General features: G+C 34.4%; 2 protein-coding genes across 2 annotated transcripts; one reads left to right on the top strand and one right to left on the bottom strand.

Moving 5' to 3' along the window:
* Nucleotides 1–3,402: 3,402 nt before the first annotated feature.
* On the bottom strand, nucleotides 3,403–7,734 carry LOC146135262 (mediator of RNA polymerase II transcription subunit 18-like). The gene is made up of 6 exons (XM_083395875.1): nucleotides 7,561–7,734; nucleotides 6,953–7,082; nucleotides 6,124–6,246; nucleotides 5,714–5,795; nucleotides 4,935–5,098; nucleotides 3,403–3,545 (listed from the first exon to the last, which is right to left on the bottom strand). Exons 1-6 carry the CDS (start codon nucleotides 7,685–7,687, stop codon nucleotides 3,524–3,526), a joined length of 648 nt encoding a protein of 215 aa, XP_083252001.1. The 5' UTR covers nucleotides 7,688–7,734; the 3' UTR covers nucleotides 3,403–3,523.
* A 3,552-nt stretch (nucleotides 7,735–11,286) lies between these two features.
* On the top strand, nucleotides 11,287–14,155 carry LOC146135261 (ras-like GTP-binding protein rhoA). The gene is made up of 3 exons (XM_083395817.1): nucleotides 11,287–11,481; nucleotides 12,572–12,780; nucleotides 13,476–14,155. The coding sequence occupies exons 1-3, from the start codon at nucleotides 11,326–11,328 to the stop codon at nucleotides 13,687–13,689; spliced, it is 579 nt and encodes a 192-aa protein (XP_083251943.1). The 5' UTR covers nucleotides 11,287–11,325; the 3' UTR covers nucleotides 13,690–14,155.
* Nucleotides 14,156–18,706: the final 4,551 nt, after the last annotated feature.

The raw sequence follows: 18,706 nt of genomic DNA, 5'->3' as shown, positions 1-18,706 counted from the left end.
TTGCGTAAAGTGCGCTACCCGGATGTCGAGAGAATCGATCGATTTTTGACGTAACCAGACAAGTGCTCTTTCAAAATTAAGCCGCAAAGCTGAAAACTTGTCCAGATTCATCAATACGATTCGAAACTGTTAATTTCCGATCTAGTTTACAAACAGCCTAAATGTTTAACGTGGTACGGTAAGAATTGTCCAGCAATTTTTACTTGGGCCGTGTTTTATTAAATGATAACGTTTTTAGAACACATTGGACACGTGGCAATAATTCTGTCTTTAAAAAACTTATCTTTTAAATAAAACTGCGGTGCATTGTGTTCAGATTGTTCAGTCTCATTAAGCCAATTACGACAAATAAAATAGCATATACTACTTCTTATAAGTACAATTAGACATTATCTTCATATCACACCGCTAGAAATCTAAGAGTCGGCCGTTCGAACGAAAATATGATGTAATATAATTTTTATAATTTAGAAAAGTAATAATATAGCCTAGTCGTCTTACGAGCAATATTAATGTTATGGAGGTTTTATTCAGACGTAGGCCAATAGAAACATCAAAGCCCATATAAAGGTAGGTCACATTTTCAACGTTCCTAATATTTCCTCATTCATTTTTAACTTATCGTCTTACCTGTTGATGTGATAAAGTGATCGACGAACAAACAAGAAAAATCGTTGCCCATCCAAATATAAAACTTCGTCTCTTCATTTTATCCAGGACCGGGTTTAAAACAGACCACACATCACACAGTTGGCTTTGATTTCAATACCGACGCGTCAAATAACATTGACGTAGTTTTTTGGGGTGACGAGTCCTTTAGAATCCAGAATTTATTCTCTACCGCCGCTGGTGTCCACTGTTTTCCAAGTCAACTTTTGGAAATCATTGATTGGCGAATATTGCTGGGCTTGCTTCTACCTGACATGATTTACTCCTGGAAACTCGTTTTTCAGTTTTTACTTTTCCTAATTCATTGTCGCGTCTAAGAGGAACTATTGTTAATGAAACAAAAACAGTAACATTCGTTAGATCAGGGGTTCTTTATCTTTTTAGCGCTCAAGTGAGGGCTTCATCAACCACCTAAAACTGGTTCCCGTACCCCCAAGTTGCATATTTGAGCACTATATCGAACGAAAATCTCAGGTGTCTTAAAGTGGCTTGTTTAAGACTTTCAATTATGACCTTACTGACAACATGTCTAAAAATGTTAATGCGTTAAGCTAAAAAAAATTATATTTCTTATTATTTTACTTGCACCCTTAGTTAGACACACATGCAAGTAGGGTCGTGGTTTTTTTCATACTACTAAACGCCATTAGTTGAAAAATCACAATTTGAAGAAAACGAATAACGCACTTTTTAAACAGATAGGAAATCTAACTTAACTTGCTCCTTTAAATGTATTTTATCTTGCTCCATTCAAATAACAAAACTTATTTCGTTGCTCAAACTTTAATTCTTGGTCAAGGAATAAATAATTACAGTACTTTAAAAACCAAGCAGATTAATTTATAAATGTATGGAGCATTTTATTCAATAGTCGATCTCAGAATTCAGGTAGGTGAGGCACATGTGATCGCAAAAAACTTTTATGGCCTACGAAACGTAGTTTACTTTAAAGATGCGCATTTTTTTATATTCGTGTATCATTGGATGTTTTCTACAGTGTTCAAGTACAATCTGTTTTTAAAAAAACCTCAAAAATTTAGGCCTACAAAAAACAATAGAGAGTTTACGAGAAATAAATGCTAAACACATCTTAACATAGAAGTTTGGAGCCTTCACGTAAATTACTCAAGTATATTATGGCATGGAGGTTGGTAACCTTTTAATCATCATGTTTCGCCGCATAACAACATTTCTTTTGAATAGTTGACTTTTATACGTGGCACTGTTTCCAAATAAAATATACGTTTAACCACAAACTTATTATGCTGCCTAATTAAACTACGGATATTTTTATGCAGCCTAAATTAACTATAGAACCATATTGCCCACTGTTTAACAACAAATTGTACAAAAATTTGAGAAACTTCCGAACGTATTAGTATTATGACCGGGTGAAGGTTAATGGAAAGCTTGTCAAGATTTTAAGTCCATTTATTCATCAACAATGTTTGATATATTTCCAGATGCGGCTGTCAGCTAGGATTAAATAAACTTCGTTTACAACAGCTTAAATCCCTTAATTTTTTTAAGGCTAACAGTTAACAAACGTAGACCTATTAACTGTATTCATCTAGCAATAACCGTTTTATGCACACTTAAAGCAAATCTCATAAGCCTAAACTATCAGACCTTACAGCCTCATCACAGACTTACTTACACGTGCGTTTATTTCGATTCTGGCTGTTATAAGCCCTACGGCTAACTTCAGTGGAGATTTAAGGCTGAAAGTCAACATAGTCCACACTGATGCTGCACGCACTAGCCCTGCATTCATTGGCTGCGGTCAAGTGACGTATTTCGAGTTAAGGCGTTATATTTCCACAGGAATTCGTTAGGCTACAATCAACAAAAGTGTGTATAAAAGTGTATCACAGGGTTGTCATTTTTACGGAGGGGATTATAAGCATTTTGAAACTTTTTAAATAAATTTTGTAGGTTTTTGACTAAAAAAGTTCAGCCTGAAAATTACATCACGAGAGGTGTTTTAAATCTGATTTGAAAACAAAGCAGTTTAAATCCCATGTTCATAACAATATTAGTTTTACTTCGCTGCTTTCTAAACACATGACTTAACTGCACATCAAATCAATTTAAAAACTTTGGAAAAACATAGGATTTTTGAAGACTTTTTTAGTTCGCCTATTAAATCAAAGATAATACAATTACGCTTAAAGTTTTACGACTTTTTGGCAATCAAATTGTATTTTGTTGATCACGCAATAATGTGTTTGGCAGTATACAACAACAGGTAAATACTTTTTAAGAACGTCGGAGAATTGTTTAAACAGAAAAGCCGCTAGCGTTTGTGGTATAGTTAAGTAAAGCTGGACATGAGTTTTGCACCACTAATAGTCATAGTTCAAAGTAGAAAAAAGTTCTTTCTGGAAAGAGATTTGGCGTCACAACGTTACGTCATGAGAAGGTGTGTAAAACAAGTAACTTTAAGAAACCGGGAACTATCGTTCGATGTTTGTGCAGAAATATGTGGCTGAAATATTTGTTTAAATACATTCAAGAAGATGGCGTGATGGCCTCGTGGAAAAGAAGAACATTTTTTACCGGTACGGCGTAACTGCAACACTTATTTTATAGGAACGCCGTTATGGACCGTTCCAGCTTACTTTTACTAGGGCTATTTGTACTTTCATATTGGCGCAATCACATCTTGTAGACTTTACTCCTAATACATATGACGTTGGACCATATTCAATCCGTAAGAACTCATTTTTTCATCTGAAAATATGTTCGTTTGGTTTTCTGGAGTCTGTAACAACAGGATTTGTGTCGCGTATCGCCTGTCGCTGGAGATGCACTTGTGACGCTTGTCGCGGCAAATTGGTCGTTCGGCGACAAATTACTGCCACAGTTGAAGTCGTCTGTGAAATACAACAAACAAGTGCTGGATAAAACTAATATTTATGTATATTAGTCTTATAATTTAAAGTCGTTAAGAAAACCTGTCCGAAAATTCGGATCACATCAACGATGCTAGGTGGTACTGGTAGTGTATATAATTATATATAGTTGTTCGATAGTTTTTAATTTGTGCATTTCAACCTTGGTTTGAGAGATTAACTAAGCGTTCACTTTGGAAGTTATTTTTTTTATAAATCCATAGGACTTAAGCTAGCTGTTCTTATATTTACACAAAAACACATATACGAGAACTATGTAAACGTACAGAAATAAAAAGGTGGTTTAAATCAATGTGAAAAATGTAGAACCGAAAGTCGAAGAGAACATGCCAACATTTTTGGCGAGTAACGAATATTAGATACTCGCCCAACAGGCAAGGGTGAATCTATTTAAATTTTAACCCTGAACACTATGTTTATTTCTTTCTACTGCCATCCACCCATAGGCGCCGAACTTTTAAAACTCCAAGGAGTTTTTCTAACCAGTGAAAACATGATTATTAATCACATAAATATTGTGACAGGTCTTAAACAACAGCTTTTGTGCTGCTGCGCATTATGACTGAAACAATCCATTTAAGAATAGTGGAACTTCCAGCGTCTTAGGCTAAAAAATTTTTCTTGAAAATAGACAAAACGTAACATTAAACCGAAAACATTCTATTTACGTTAAATTAAAAGATATAGTTATGGGTTTTAACGGCCTCCTGCCTACGTGGTAATTCAGCAAAAGTTGTGAACTATTTTCATGAACTAAAACTGAGCCACAGAAAATAATTTTGCACACTAATTACTTGGTTAAATTCTAGGTTTTGACGCCCTGTTAGAAAATAGGGCGTTTTGACGGACTGTTAGAAGAGCGTCAAAAATGCTCTACACAACGACGATCGGCGCCTATGCATCTACCGACCTGTGAACAAAAACTCCCTATCAATACGCTCTATATAGGCAATCTGACAATTTCACTTAAAAGCAAGTGACACTAAATGCGCACGTAGCTTGATCAAATTCTACGGCGTTTTGCGACACTGTTAGAAATTGGGAGCGTCAAAAAATGCTCTACACCCCACGACGCCTATGCCATCCACAGACCTGTGACCGACCTTTGATTAAACTAGTAAGAAGGTATTAAGCTTACTGCGTACTGTGTTTATCCTCACACAGAAATTCATACGAGAACTATGTAAATGTACCGAAATCAATGAGAAAAACTAGGACGGAAATTAGCAGACGGCGTGCAAACATTTTTAAGTTTATGCTGATTATACTTTCCCGACAGGCGAGTATGAAATCTTTTTAAATTTTAACCCTTAACACTATGTTTGTTTCTCTCTGCTGCCATCTACCGACCTGTGATCGACCTTGTTGAGGGTAACAGTCGGCCGCAAGAGGAGCGAGAGAGCCTTGACTTCCTCGCCGGCAGTTTCGTCCCTAGGTGAAGCCAGAGTGCTGACCTCGACTAGGTGCGAAGTGTTGGCGGCGTCTAACTTGGATGAGTCGAACGACACGTTGGACTGGATGAGAGGAAGCGAATAAGTGCTCAGATTAGGTGGACCAATTTAATTTCATTGAAAGTTTACTTTTTTTGGAATATGCTGTTGCTGCCAGGCTTGTTTGAATCGTAAAATTGGTCTTGCGGCAAAATTTTATTAAAGTGCCAACGTGTCAACAACCTATTGGGGAAGTCTTTCTTCTTACTTCAATATTGCTGGAATAGGTGGTTGAAACGTTGGTACTTTAATAATTTATCTTTTTTGTTGGGACGCAAAACCTGCTTTAGGGCTAAGGTCACTAAACTAGCGGAAAGTTTTTTTTTTTTATAAAGGGCCTAATAACAAACAAGAAATAAGGCTTGGATATAAAAGTTTGTTCGAAACTTTTTTTACTTTAATTGTTATTAGAAAACGATATTTGCTCGAACTCAATTTCTGAAAAAAAAACTATTTTTACTGTCAAAACCTTCATTTATAGTGTCAGGTGCAAAAGATGATTACAGATTATTATGGGTGCACATAATATTGCAAAAAAATAATAAATTTTGACAGAGGTTATATTACACTAATTGCAAATACAGGAACAATAACTGTTGAACAACCCCATCAGCCATCCCTATAAAATATTTAACTTACTGGTAATGACAACTTTGATACTGTGACCTTCAGTCGTCCTTTGCGGTAAAAATATCCCTTCAATACAACTTCACTCTGCAAACTGAAAATAAATGTGCAAAATATAAAAAAAAACTGGGGATATTTTACAACATATTACAAACAACTTAAAAAAAAATTTTATTACAGCACTTTTTTAATATTTTTTTTTTATTTACTGCGGTTCTCTGTTTTCGCAGGAACAGAAAATTAGGAATAAATTTAATCTAATTTAAAATGATTCCCCAAACTGCCTTGATTTAAAGCAATAACAAAATTAATTTCATAAAATTTTTTTGAGAAATATGAAAAGTATTTCAATGTTTTATGTTTTAATTTTTCAATTATCATAGTGTATTAGTTTTAAATTAATGGTAAGGTAAGGTTCTTACATAAATCCAAGGTCTTCCAAAAAGCTTGAAGGGTCGTGTGAAACTGCCGACACAACAGAACTTCTGATCATCGTTGGTTTGTTCTGTTCGCCTCCTTCAGTTGAACCCATATATTTAATCTGCCTAAAATTACAGTTTTTTCAATTATTGTAGAACACAATAAAATGTGTTTATGGCTGCAAAAAAAAAAGTCTACAGAAAAATACATAAGTGTTAATGTGCACCTGAAACACACATATACACAATGTGTATTCTGTGATAAAACACTTTAGACTGTTTGCCAGAGGTTGTGAGTTTAAACCTTGGCTGACTGATTGGCGTTAAGCCTCTATGAAGGCATCTTGTGTAGGTGTTAATGTGATATGGTTTTGTAGATCACTTTAAAATTGCAGCAGTAAATTGTCGTCTTTTTACTTGACTAACCACTGAACCTGTGTCTCACCACTGTCAAGTTTTAGTAACAGAAGGCAGCAGTCGGTTGCTATGGTGGCTTCTCATTTTAATTCACTATTGAGCCTATATTTAACTCAGTTGTGAGAGCTAAGGACCAGTTATGACCAAGGTTTTGAGTTCAAACCTAACTACAGTATATGAACATCACTGGTAGGCCCACTAATTTAAGAGCTTTGTGTGCACACCTTAATTGGTATATATTGCGCACTTAAATTTCATAAAAAAGCTAAATTTTGGTAGGAATTTCAACCTCAGGTGTGCCAAACAACACAATTGCAAACCTCAAAATTTCGCGCCGCACACGCAATATTTCGGCATGAAATACCATAAAATGACTAGTAAATTACTACTGTAAATAGACCATGTTTTTACTTACCAGGGTGTATTTGGTTTTACACCAGATTTACAAGCTTTGACGATGATTGGTAATGTTGACATTGAACTTTTAAGGAAATAAATCTTTTCATGGTCGGCAAATAACTCCGGAGGAACGTTGTCACAAAGACCTGGAAATAGCAAATTGTTACTGCAGATAACAATAACTAAATTAACTTTATATCAATTATCAAATTTTAAAATTAACTTTATACCAACCACACAAATTTTAAAATTAACTTTATTGCAGCTGCGCAAATTTAGGCTGCATAAATATCTCCCAGGTGTTGGGAAATACAACAGCTTCAAGAAACCCAAATCAAATGGAAATATTAAAAAAATTCAAAATGTGCTGCTGCTCTAGCATTCTATCATTATCACAATATTTTGATTTGGGTGTGGGTGGGTAAAGTATTATTATATTTAATAATAATATTATTTTATTAAATTAATATTAAATTATATTATTATATTTAATAATAATACTTGAGCCACCCTAACCCAAAACGCTAACCCGCACCCTAATCCTAATCTTGTTCATTGTGGTAGCTGGTAGGATTCGAGAACAACGCCGAAAAATACAATATGTTTCAATATATTCAAACAAACCTTGCAATCGTTGGCATATTTTTTCGACGCTATTGTCCAGCACACTTCCCTGCAGAAAATATTCCTGCGCATTTGCGTTGCTTGGAATTTCACCAGTCAGAGGTTGGTAATTAGCAGCTTCGTCCATACTTCGAAATTGAAAGCTGACAACAACAAATGGTAGACTACTGTGGATTTTGGTTCCAGCATGAGAAGTTTAAGCAAAATCTTTTTATATCTTTTCCTTATTTTTATTTCTGATTACCACAACTTTACCGTCTTGATACAACATCAAATTCTGATCAAGAAAAATACCATAAGCCAGTAAGCAAACATAATAAATATATTTGTTAAATTGTTTACCTTAAAATTAGAAAGGTTATTATAGATTTCGTAAACTTTTGAATTTATAAACACAGTCGCCATCAATTTTTAAGTTTTGCAGTATTAAATAGGTGTAACCTGAATTTTCTGGAGAAATGAATATCGATTTAAATACAAGCGTAAACAATTTTGAAATAATGTGGTAAGTGGTGATCAACAATATGTTACAACACTGATCAACATTTAGAAACCAAATATTACTTCTACGATAGTACATAAAACAACCTTTTTAAAAACAATATGCATTGTAAAATAACTCGCTTTTAATACGTGAAAGAGCAGTTTTTCGTTACAGCAACTAGTATTTTACGAATAAACTTAAGACATGACATAAAAAATACAGCAGATAAAAACATCACCATTGGGTAATACCCCATTTATAAAACAAGAGACTTTCAAGTATTTCTTAATAAAGTAGGGACCGCGACGCAGTTGATTTACCTTAAAAATTTTAAAACATTGCACATTTTAGAAACTTTGAGATACGCTCCGGCAAACGATATTATCATACAAATTAGTAGAACATACGAAGCATTTAAAATAACCAACGGTGTAGTTCGTTCAGGATTTTACGAAACAAAATTTTTTTTGTATTTCACCCGAGCCTTGATGTTAAGGTTTAATTGAGTATTTACCACACTGTCATTTTTACCAGTCCAGGAACGTATTATGTTGCGGTAATAAAATAAAGTTAATATCCTATACAGTTGATAAATACTACTAAAGTATGAATACAGTTGGCAGAGAGACATTCTTAAGTGTGCTCTAGTCCAGTGCTTTCCAACTAGTGGATCGCGAAGCATTTCGTAATGCTACAGTTTCCTATTCAATTGGGAAAGTATTGCATTAACATTACGTAACATTATGCAACAATGTAACAAAGACGTAACAATAAGATGAGTTGTGTCGCATTAACTTTTTCAGTAAGTGCGCCAGTAGTAAAACTGCAGGTTTCATGTAACTGTTAATCTTATTTTCAATTAGTTGCATTTTAAATTATTTGCTAAACAAGAGATTTGAACTCTCTAAATTGGTTTGATTCCTTTTATATAGTCAAAAAATGGATACTTCTTTGAAAAGAAAAAGTAGCGAAGTAAATGAATAAAAACGAATCTAGGAAAGCTGTAATTAATGAGAAAATATGACGCTGGTTGCATCAAATATGGTTTAATTAAGGCAGGAAATGACATTTGAACCAAAAGTACAACGTGCAAAGATATTGCCGAATGCGTCACAAGTTTCGCATTGATAGTAAATTGCGTGTGTAGCATACGTTGTTTCTTTTCTCATTAATTTGGTTTTGATTATTCGTTTGGCCATATCTCTTTGTGGGTCGCACAATATAACTTGAAATAAATGTGGGTCGCAAAGGAAAAAAGGTTGGGAAGCACTTCTAGTCTACACAATTTGTCCAGATTAAAAATTGTAAAAATGTATGTTCAAAGCTGGGTAAAATTGCTGGCGACTAACGTTATAAAGTTTTTTTTGCTTTGCGCGAATCAATAACATCGCTGTAATGTAGCTTTTATATTGAAAGTAACACCTATCCAACCTAAAACACAAACAAAGTCAAAAACTGATTTGTGTTCTGTAGATGACTTCATTATGACGACACGTTTATATGTAAGTTGGTGACGTCATCTTCGAAAAAACTTCAAGCCTCCAAAAGAAATATCCAAGATTCGTGCCTGCTGTGTGTAGTATTACAAGTTTTTTTTGTGCTCTGCGCTTTGTCTTAAACAAGATGAAAGACCTAAATAGAAACATTAGGAATTAAACAATTATGACACCAAGCTTCACAATTTATCTACGTATTATATTTTTAGTAGGCTACGCTGCAAAAAGGCTTGAAGCACTGTTGTAAAAGTAAATGTTAAAAGTGTCCATGCTTTAGTAATTGAAATGAATAGAGTTACTTTTGGTGATTTGGTGATGAAAAACTTGAGTAAAAACTACCTTTCACACGTGTAAACGAGTTGTGCTCACTAATATACGTCAGTAGATTAACAGGAATTAATCAAAACTCTTCAGTGGTTCCCAGATTAAAGTATATGGTTCATCAACAGTTGCGCAATTCGGCGTTTTGCGTTGAATTTATATTATAAATGTCGAAACAAGTTTTCCCCTTTTTCCAAACAAAAAACATTATTAATGAATGTGAAAGCCAAATGAGTCGAGTAAATCGACATTATCTTGATCAAGACGTTTCTACAACGCACTTGTATTATTATTAATTTACATTGGGCTTTGACACTCATTGTATAGCTACATTACAGATCCGTGCGTAGCGTACATATATCATCAAGTTTTAAAAGCTTACGTCATTGAGGTGCAAAGCAGTAAACCAAACACAAAGCCATTTCTTTTCACTGGCACCTCCCGAATTTCGCCACCGCTTTCGCAAACAGCGCACGCCTCGAAAATCGGAATCCTAACTTCACTGCGTGACGTCATGCCCAGGCGGGTCGCTGATTGGCCAATATTTTTAGCCCTCATCGCTTCCGCTATAAACAGCAAGTGTCGACGAATTGAGTTGTGATATCGGGTCGGAGCTATTGAGTGTGGCAGCGGATGTTTTGTGGCCGCTATTGCTGTGCTTTTTGCGGCCAAAAAGAAGTGTGTGGTTGTTTGGGAGGTGGCCTGAGCTTGGTTTTATCGCAGTGTTAAGGATATAGTGAATTATTGCCCGTTCAATCCGTGAATTGATTTTAATTAGTTAGGTTGACTGTTTGTATTTACTTTTTTGCGGTTTGTTTTTAAGTACACACATTAAGGCCATATATTGTAACTGCAAAACTGCGTTCAGCGCTGGTCTAGAATCCTACCACTTCTTGTAACGAAACGAGTTGTCAAAGTTCAAATGGCAAAGAAGAAATAAAGGCGCTCTTTCACTATTGTACGTAAAAATTAATAAAAAAAAAATTTTCTTCAAATGTCGCTTACCACAACACATATTGTTTGGGTTAGGGTGCGGGTTAGCGTTTGGTTGAGGGTGGGTCAAGTTATTATTAATAATAAACATAATATTACTTAACCCACCCAAACGCTAACCCTGACCCTAACCCAAACAATATGCGTTGTGGTATGCGGTATTATTATTTTTTTTTTTTGCATAACTTTTCACGTAGAATAGTGAAAGAGCGCCGAAATAAATATGAAAGAATAAATACAATAATACTTGACCCACCAAACGCTAACCCGAACCCAAATAATGATAGTATTTTATAACCCGGACAGAAATAAGGTAGGATTCTAGACCAGCGCCCTGCGTTCAAAACGTTTACATTCTCACGTAAAGTTGTTGTGTATTATAAATTAAAAAAAACGACGAAAAATTAACGAATTTTTTTTGCGTGCAGTTTGAATTAGTTTTCAAAACCTGTTAATTAACGCTTTAAAACGATGTCGTCGATTCGTAAAAAGCTCGTGATAGTTGGAGACGGTGCTTGCGGAAAAACTTGTCTGCTGATTGTTTTCACGAAAGACGAATTCCCGATGGTTTACGTTCCAACCGTGTTCGAAAACTACGTCGCCGATATAGAAGTGGATGGAAAGCAGGTGCGTTGTTTTTGGGTTTAATTTCTTGCTTAAAATTGAAGACCTATCGGTCTATCTAGACTACAAATAGGGTTTTAAATCAAGGGTTTCCAAATTTTAAATAGTTTGCAATAAGACCTTCTGGCAGGTTTTTGACTGTTGCTCAGTTTTATAAGAAATAGATAGGACAAAAATAAGAAAAATTTCCATTAATATACCTATGCAAACTAAAGGGAAAACAAAACAACAAAACCCCTGGCACCACCTTTATTGCAAGTACACCCAAGATTTTTTTAACATCTGCATAAAATATTGAAAAATGCACCCAATTTTTCTATATTTTAATCAGACTGGAGGCACTTTTAAACTTTGGTGCTGTCGATCATCCAGATTTTTCAGTTGGACAACAGTGAAAACTAGTCTGTCATGCTTTTCAGACTGAAACTGTCATCTGTAGCGCTGTTTAATTATATGTGTGCACTTTCTATGCTACAATCAATATATATTTTGTAAGATATACTTTCTTTAATTTGTTTACCCGATTGGTCAATAGACCAAACAAAATAAAAATTGCTGAGTAAATTATTGTGTGAAAAGGTTATATACTTAATTGAGATCTGCTTTACAAAAATGTTAGTAAAACTACTGGTTCTACTTGTACCTATTGGAATAGTGTAATTTTTCCATAATGTGTTTTTATAATAAACAGCAAACATTTTGGATTACAGTTTAGTAAGAACATTTTACGAAGTTTAATTAAATTAATCTCCATAATTTTGTGTATTCTTTTACATCCTACTTTTATAAACAGGTAGCTTAGAAAATCTTAAAGCTCAAAAATAAAAACAAAATCTTTATGCCGAAATTTTTTGGATATTATTTTATAAAAGGAGAATCACTAAAAAAGAACACCTCACTCATTTCTATTGTTCAATGGCACCATTTATTTTTACTTGCTTTTACATCATTGAAAGTTACATAAAAGTGTAAAGTGACTAAGTATTTTAACAGCTACGCAACACCTATGTTTCACCATTGAACCCAGAAATAAAGCAATGTATCATCAAGGTTTTGTACAACGTGACTTTAAATTTGCTTGTTCATGCCACAGGTTGAGCTGGCATTATGGGACACTGCAGGTCAAGAGGATTATGACCGCTTACGCCCCCTATCGTACCCCGATACTGATGTTATTCTGGTGTGCTTCTCAATCGATTCCCCCGATTCGCTGGAGAATATATCGGAAAAGTGGATGCCTGAGATTAAGCACTTTTGCCCCCACGTACCCATCTTACTGATTGGAAATAAAAAGGACTTGAGGTAAGCTATATGTCGTCTTTCAGAATTTATGGTTTTGGCTTGTCACATTTTACGTAAAGTTTCTAAATTTTATAAACCAAATTATTTATGCAATATACATATTTATTAAAAAAATATTTTTTTCATAAGTTTATTTAGGCGTTTTTCTTTTCCACCCATTAAACATTTAGAAACCAAATATTTTATGTCATACACATTTATATATATATTTGTTAAAAAACTTTTGTATAGGTTTACAGGTTTTCATTTTCACAGATAAATTTTTTGTTGTTATTTTTTTACTTAAAACCTTGTTTCATAAATGCTCTTTTTTTGAATTGCATAATTTCTTGCAATTGCTCTAATTTTAACCCAAGCTAATGACATGTTTCGTGTCATTGCTGATTTAACTTGTAGCTGAACTAAAATATTACCAAATTAGGATTATTTAGAAATCAATTTGAGAATTATTACTCATTTAGAAGTTTAAATATAAATCTCAACATTTTTAGACACATGATTTTATTTGGCTGTGTCATTTTTGTTATAAATCAGTTGGACAGATTAGTTTTCAATTAAATTCTTCAAGTGTATCATAAAATAAGGACAAATACATTTATAAATTATAAAATCAAAATAGCATTCAACTACTACATTATTTTCAAATTACATGCACAATTATAAAACAAAAAAAACAAAATTTTGTACAATATTAGGTATGACAAGGAAACTCAGAAGGAACTCACCCAGTCTAACCAGGAGCCTGTTAATCCGGAACAGGGCCAAAGAATGGCCAACACCATCGGCGCCAAACAATACCTGGAGTGCTCCGCTAAAACCAAGGAGGGAATCCGCGAAGTTTTCGAGGCCGCTGCTCAAATAGCCACTGAGAAAAAAGACAGAAAGAAGGGCTTTTGCTGTTATCTGTGATGTCACAATTGCTGGCCATTCTAGAACAATTCCTTTGTCATTGAAAAAATAATGAGTTGACCAGAGGGGTTTGTTTGTTGCAGTGTTTAAATCAGTGTTTCTCAGTCCATGGGTCTCAACCTAATATTAGGTCGCCCCTTAGTTTGGTTGGTTCGCCGATGGTAATACTTACCTGGATTAAACTTATTGGGATTGGTTCTCAGCAAGATTGCTTAAAAAAATGAGAAAATTATGTGAGAAATATGAAGCCATCAGTCATATTTATTTGTGCTATTTGTCTTATGTTTTTTTCCCTTTCAAAAAAATCAGTTAGGATAATTAGTACAACAAAGCTTCACTGTTATAATGACGCTTGGGATTTCGGCAGTAAATGTTGAGAAATACCTGTTTAATTGCTTTACAAGTTTTTGTTACATTATGCCCACACAAACCAAAGCATGTGGAAAAGGCAAATAAAGATACTTGAAAAATAGTTGCATAAATACTTATAGAAATTATATACAAATCTGTCCTTTGGCAAAGTAAACCAAGGTTTAGCACTGCCTATGTTAAACTAACAGCTTGTTTGTGATTTTTTGCTCTCTGACTATTTTCAAGGACCAATAGGTGCCTCTGTATGTGAAAAAGGCCTAGATTTAGAAACATGTCATCTGTGTTTCCTTTCTATGTCACATGTCTACTTTGTGCTTTGTAGTTGTTCAACTTCCTAACCTTTTTACACATTTGTTTTCACATACCACTTTTGTCTTTATAGCATTTCCCACAGAACACTGTAGTTTGTCAAGTAAGCATCACAAATCTCGATTGAATGGCCTGTAAGCCTGTTTAAGCAATACACCTGTAGCTTTTTACATGTTTGAGCAATAACATTTATTATTTTGGCAGGGTGTTTAGAGCATTTTTTTGTTTCTATAAGGTTGCCACAGAGTCCTTGAATCTTTAAAAATCTTTAAATGTCTGTAAATGTTTTTCAAAAGACTGTAAACTGTCTCTAAATTTGTTTTTTAAGTGCAGATTAAGTTATGTGCTGCTGTAAACCACTTTCTTAACTAATTGTTATTGTGTTGACCGTGGCATTTATACTGTATTGTTTAATAATTAAATTTAAAAAAACGAGAGATCCTTTGGTTTTAAGATCTTCATTTTTCGTTTGTTTGTGTGGAAACCCTGTTCTAGAAGCGTTGATGTAATTGTTTACAGGCACTAAGCCGTTAGAACAAGAAGCATCACCTAATAAGAGCCTTGTATACTTGTAGGGAATCTGCCTTTCAAAGCAGCTCGCTCTTACTTCCTTTTCAGGCCTCTGACTTATCGCATGTCATTCAATTCATTTACTAGGCCCGAATATACGATGAGGCGTCTCAGTTAATATTGCATAACGGCAGGGTGCTGCTGCCTGTAGTTTAGTGTTAAATGTTGCTGTTAACGATTTTGTCGCCCGCTTTTACGATTTGTGAATACCTTCAAATTCATCCTAGTTTTACAACGTACTGGTTGTATTCTTTTTTTTTTACAAATCCCCGCTTATTTTTATTTGGTCCTAATTTTTAGAGATTAAATTCCTTTTTACAAAATTTCAATTTGTGCAAAGTTTCTTTTAAGTTTGGTTGGTCGAAATTTGCCCTTTAATGTTCCATGACAGTTTTATTACACGCTTTCTGTGTTATATATGACGTGCTTTATACTTGTCTAGTGTTCTGTAACCTAACACCATCATACCTTATAAAAAATCATCCTTGTCTGCCTACAGTGTACACTGCTTGCATTGCGATTTGCATAGCTCACATTGTTGCATACCGAGCCCTTGTTTAAATGCGCCCATTGTATAATACAATATTTATTACACAGTACACTGAGCTAACGAGCCTATTTACACACTGTAGCACCATGCTTTAGTCGTTTTTATTGTGTCAGTTTCTCGTTTCTGTTTCTTTGTATTATCGCACTTACTTCAGTTTTAACCATCGCAATAAATCCAATGTCTCAGTCTTAACAATGTGCTGAAACGCTTGTTTGTAGTTGGGCAGTTTTTAAATGCAAATAGATAAAGCAGATTCAGAACCTCTCCTGACACATGTTTTTTATTTTGCAACACGGATATTTGCTACTAATGCCTAACAATTTGGCTGTTCAAAACTTATCAGTACAACATTTTTGGATTGTTTACTGCAGTGGTTCTCAGCCGGGGTGCCGCGGCACTTTAGGGTTCCGTTTTTAACGCTCAAGGGTGCCATAAGATATTTCAAGTTCATTAGGATTCAAATATTTGCTCTGTTGGTAAGCTTCTTAAAACAATTTTTTGTTTGTGCAATCATAGTGCCAAAATTAAAAAAAGTTTCTCAAATTTGTTGCACAGTCAATGTTGTGTTTCAATCTCGTTTAATGTAACGTTACAGTTAACCACTTAGCAAAAATACGAGCAAGGCTGCCGCGAACCATTTAAAATTTCTGTAGGGTGCCACAAGCAAAAAAAGTTAAGAACCACTGGTTTACCGGCTAAGTGTTTAACAACGTAATAAGCATAAAGAAGATAGTGTATAGCTAGACACGAAAAATAAAGTGAAAAAATCATGTTTAAGTTCCTGTTGTACTCTTTCTTTGAAGTCAATTTTTGTTATATTTTTCGTGTACTTAAATGCAGATAAGTTGGCGAGAGGGGGAGAATTTAAAAGAATTGCTGTAGCCTATACGTCGTATTAAGCGCATTTAGAGTTGACCGATACTTGACATCTCACCCGGATAACGATGCGTGACATTTGGGACAAAATGTTAATGGAAGGGCAATCAAACTGCGTTACGCAAAATCACAAATTTGAAATACATAAAATAGTATGAAGTAAGCAATGATTAAATGTTAAGCCCTTACATTTTAATTACTGACTACGTTACCATCTGCGATTAATCCAGTAATTTGAAGGAAATGTATATTAAGTATTTAAGTATGACCGTGCATAAAACGTACAATACGTACATCTGACGCATTACTACTGTTTATAATTGTTGGTCTACGTGGCATTACGGGATGAAATCATAACCTTTGGTTAACCCAGCAGCGTTAATAGGCCTAACTGAAATGTCACGTTGCGTGTTTAGCAAATGCATATTATAGTTCGCAAGGCAGACAAAGACTTACACACAGTGGAATAAGGCAGTGGTCTCCAAAACATAAAAAAAAAAATTTTTGTGGGGTCGCCATTACCTATCATATGCTTACTATTTTAGTGCGATGTATGTATTTTTTTATTTACGATGACGTCACACTAATGAGTGTGAGTGAGTGCGTAAGTGAGACAAGCTTTTGTTTCTTCTACATAAAATTTCTGTTTTTAGCTCTTAAGAGCTGTCAAATCAATGTAATGTAATCAACGTAGCCCACTCTTTAATTATGTTACTGAAATACTCATTTCGTTTTGAACCACTTGGCTTTGTAAAGCTGTGCAATGAGCACAATATGAAAAACGAAACATCGTGGAGTCGCGTTTGCAAAAACTAGTGAATACTGTGCAAGCGCAACCATCGCACTGAATGCAATTTACTGTTAAAACAAGTTAAAAAAATTTTGATCGTTCGTTTGTTAAATTCAAGTTTATATATTAACTAAAACTTCCTAAGGTCAATCTTTTTCGTGCATTTGTGTGTCTACAGTTCTTTGAAATTGTGTGTAATTTACCTATATTCGCTCGAGTTACTTTGTTCCAGTAATATATTTGAAATATGTTTACTCTTATCTGACACAAAATTGGGTCGCAATGCAAATTCTGATTTCATTTAATTCAAATTGGGGTCGCTTGTTAAAAAGGATGAAGACAACTGGAGTTGGCCTAAAGCACGTAGGCCTACAATCAGGGAGTCGAACCAAAACCGAACCGGAACTTTATGAACCGGTTATGGGTCAATTTTTCCCGACCGTAACCGAACCTGAACCGTTTTTTGTGAGATTTTAAGGAGCCGAACCGGAACTGAACCCAATACATTAAAAGAACCTGAAGCTTAACCGAACCCGAACCTGTAAACAAAAGCGGTCCACTCCAGCATTACGTCACAACTTGTATTATACAGAGTTAATTTACACCATGTTGGAAATTATATGAAAAAAATATGAATATTGATTAAATAAAATTGGAGCGTTTTTATTTTTTAGATATTTCAATGATGTGTTGCTGTTTTTTTTAATACGTCACGTAACTTAGATTAAATGACTCCAATTTAAAGATTATTCTCATATATTGACCGACATTTTTAGATTTAATGTAACTTATATTGTATCCGAACCGGAATTTTATGAACCATTTTTAAAATAACGATGGTCGAACCGGAGATGAACCGCAACTTTTGAATTGCTCGAAACTGAACCCGAACTGAAAAAACCAAATGGTTCGACTCCCTGCATACAATTAAGTATCGCCGATACCCTATTCGGCCTATTGTTTAGGAAATAAAACGGTGATAGATACGAAACCGAATGACGTCGTGACTATTGTCAACAAAATTGTTGAAATTCCAAAAAACACACATAAAGCCCCTGTTGAAAAATGTGTTAGGTCGAGATGTACAGTTTAGAAGTTTGTTTAACCTCGATTACCGTACTATAAGTTTACCATTTGAAAACATTAAACTTCAAAGGCAGAAAATAATGAGTTGATTGGCAAATTATATGAAATACCATATTACTTCGGTATAGATGCCCAGTATTAAACAAGTCGTTTTGAAAATGACTTACGTCCTGGAATTAGATAGTCATTTGAAAAGTAACTTTTAAGCAAAGTCAAGTTTTATGCCAAAAAATAACAAGTAAAGTCTCACAAGTTCTTACTTCCACAAATATGTTAATATTAGAGAAATTCAACCTCAGGCCAAGTCATTACCACAAAAAAAAGAGGTTTAGGATTGGTGAAATCGTCGCTTTATAAGCGAATTAAAAACACCGAATTCCAACCAACTGTATTTGACACAATGATTTAAATTCAAGTGACATCAATATTTCTTATTTTACCTAGAAGACTTAAGCTATTATCAC

The sequence above is a fragment of the Ascidiella aspersa genome, chromosome 8, assembly GCF_963924565.1.
Source record: "Ascidiella aspersa chromosome 8, kaAscAspe10.2, whole genome shotgun sequence".
In the NCBI taxonomy this organism is placed as follows: Eukaryota; Metazoa; Chordata; class Ascidiacea; order Phlebobranchia; family Ascidiidae; genus Ascidiella; species Ascidiella aspersa.
This window is presented reverse-complemented; position numbering and strand designations above follow the sequence as displayed.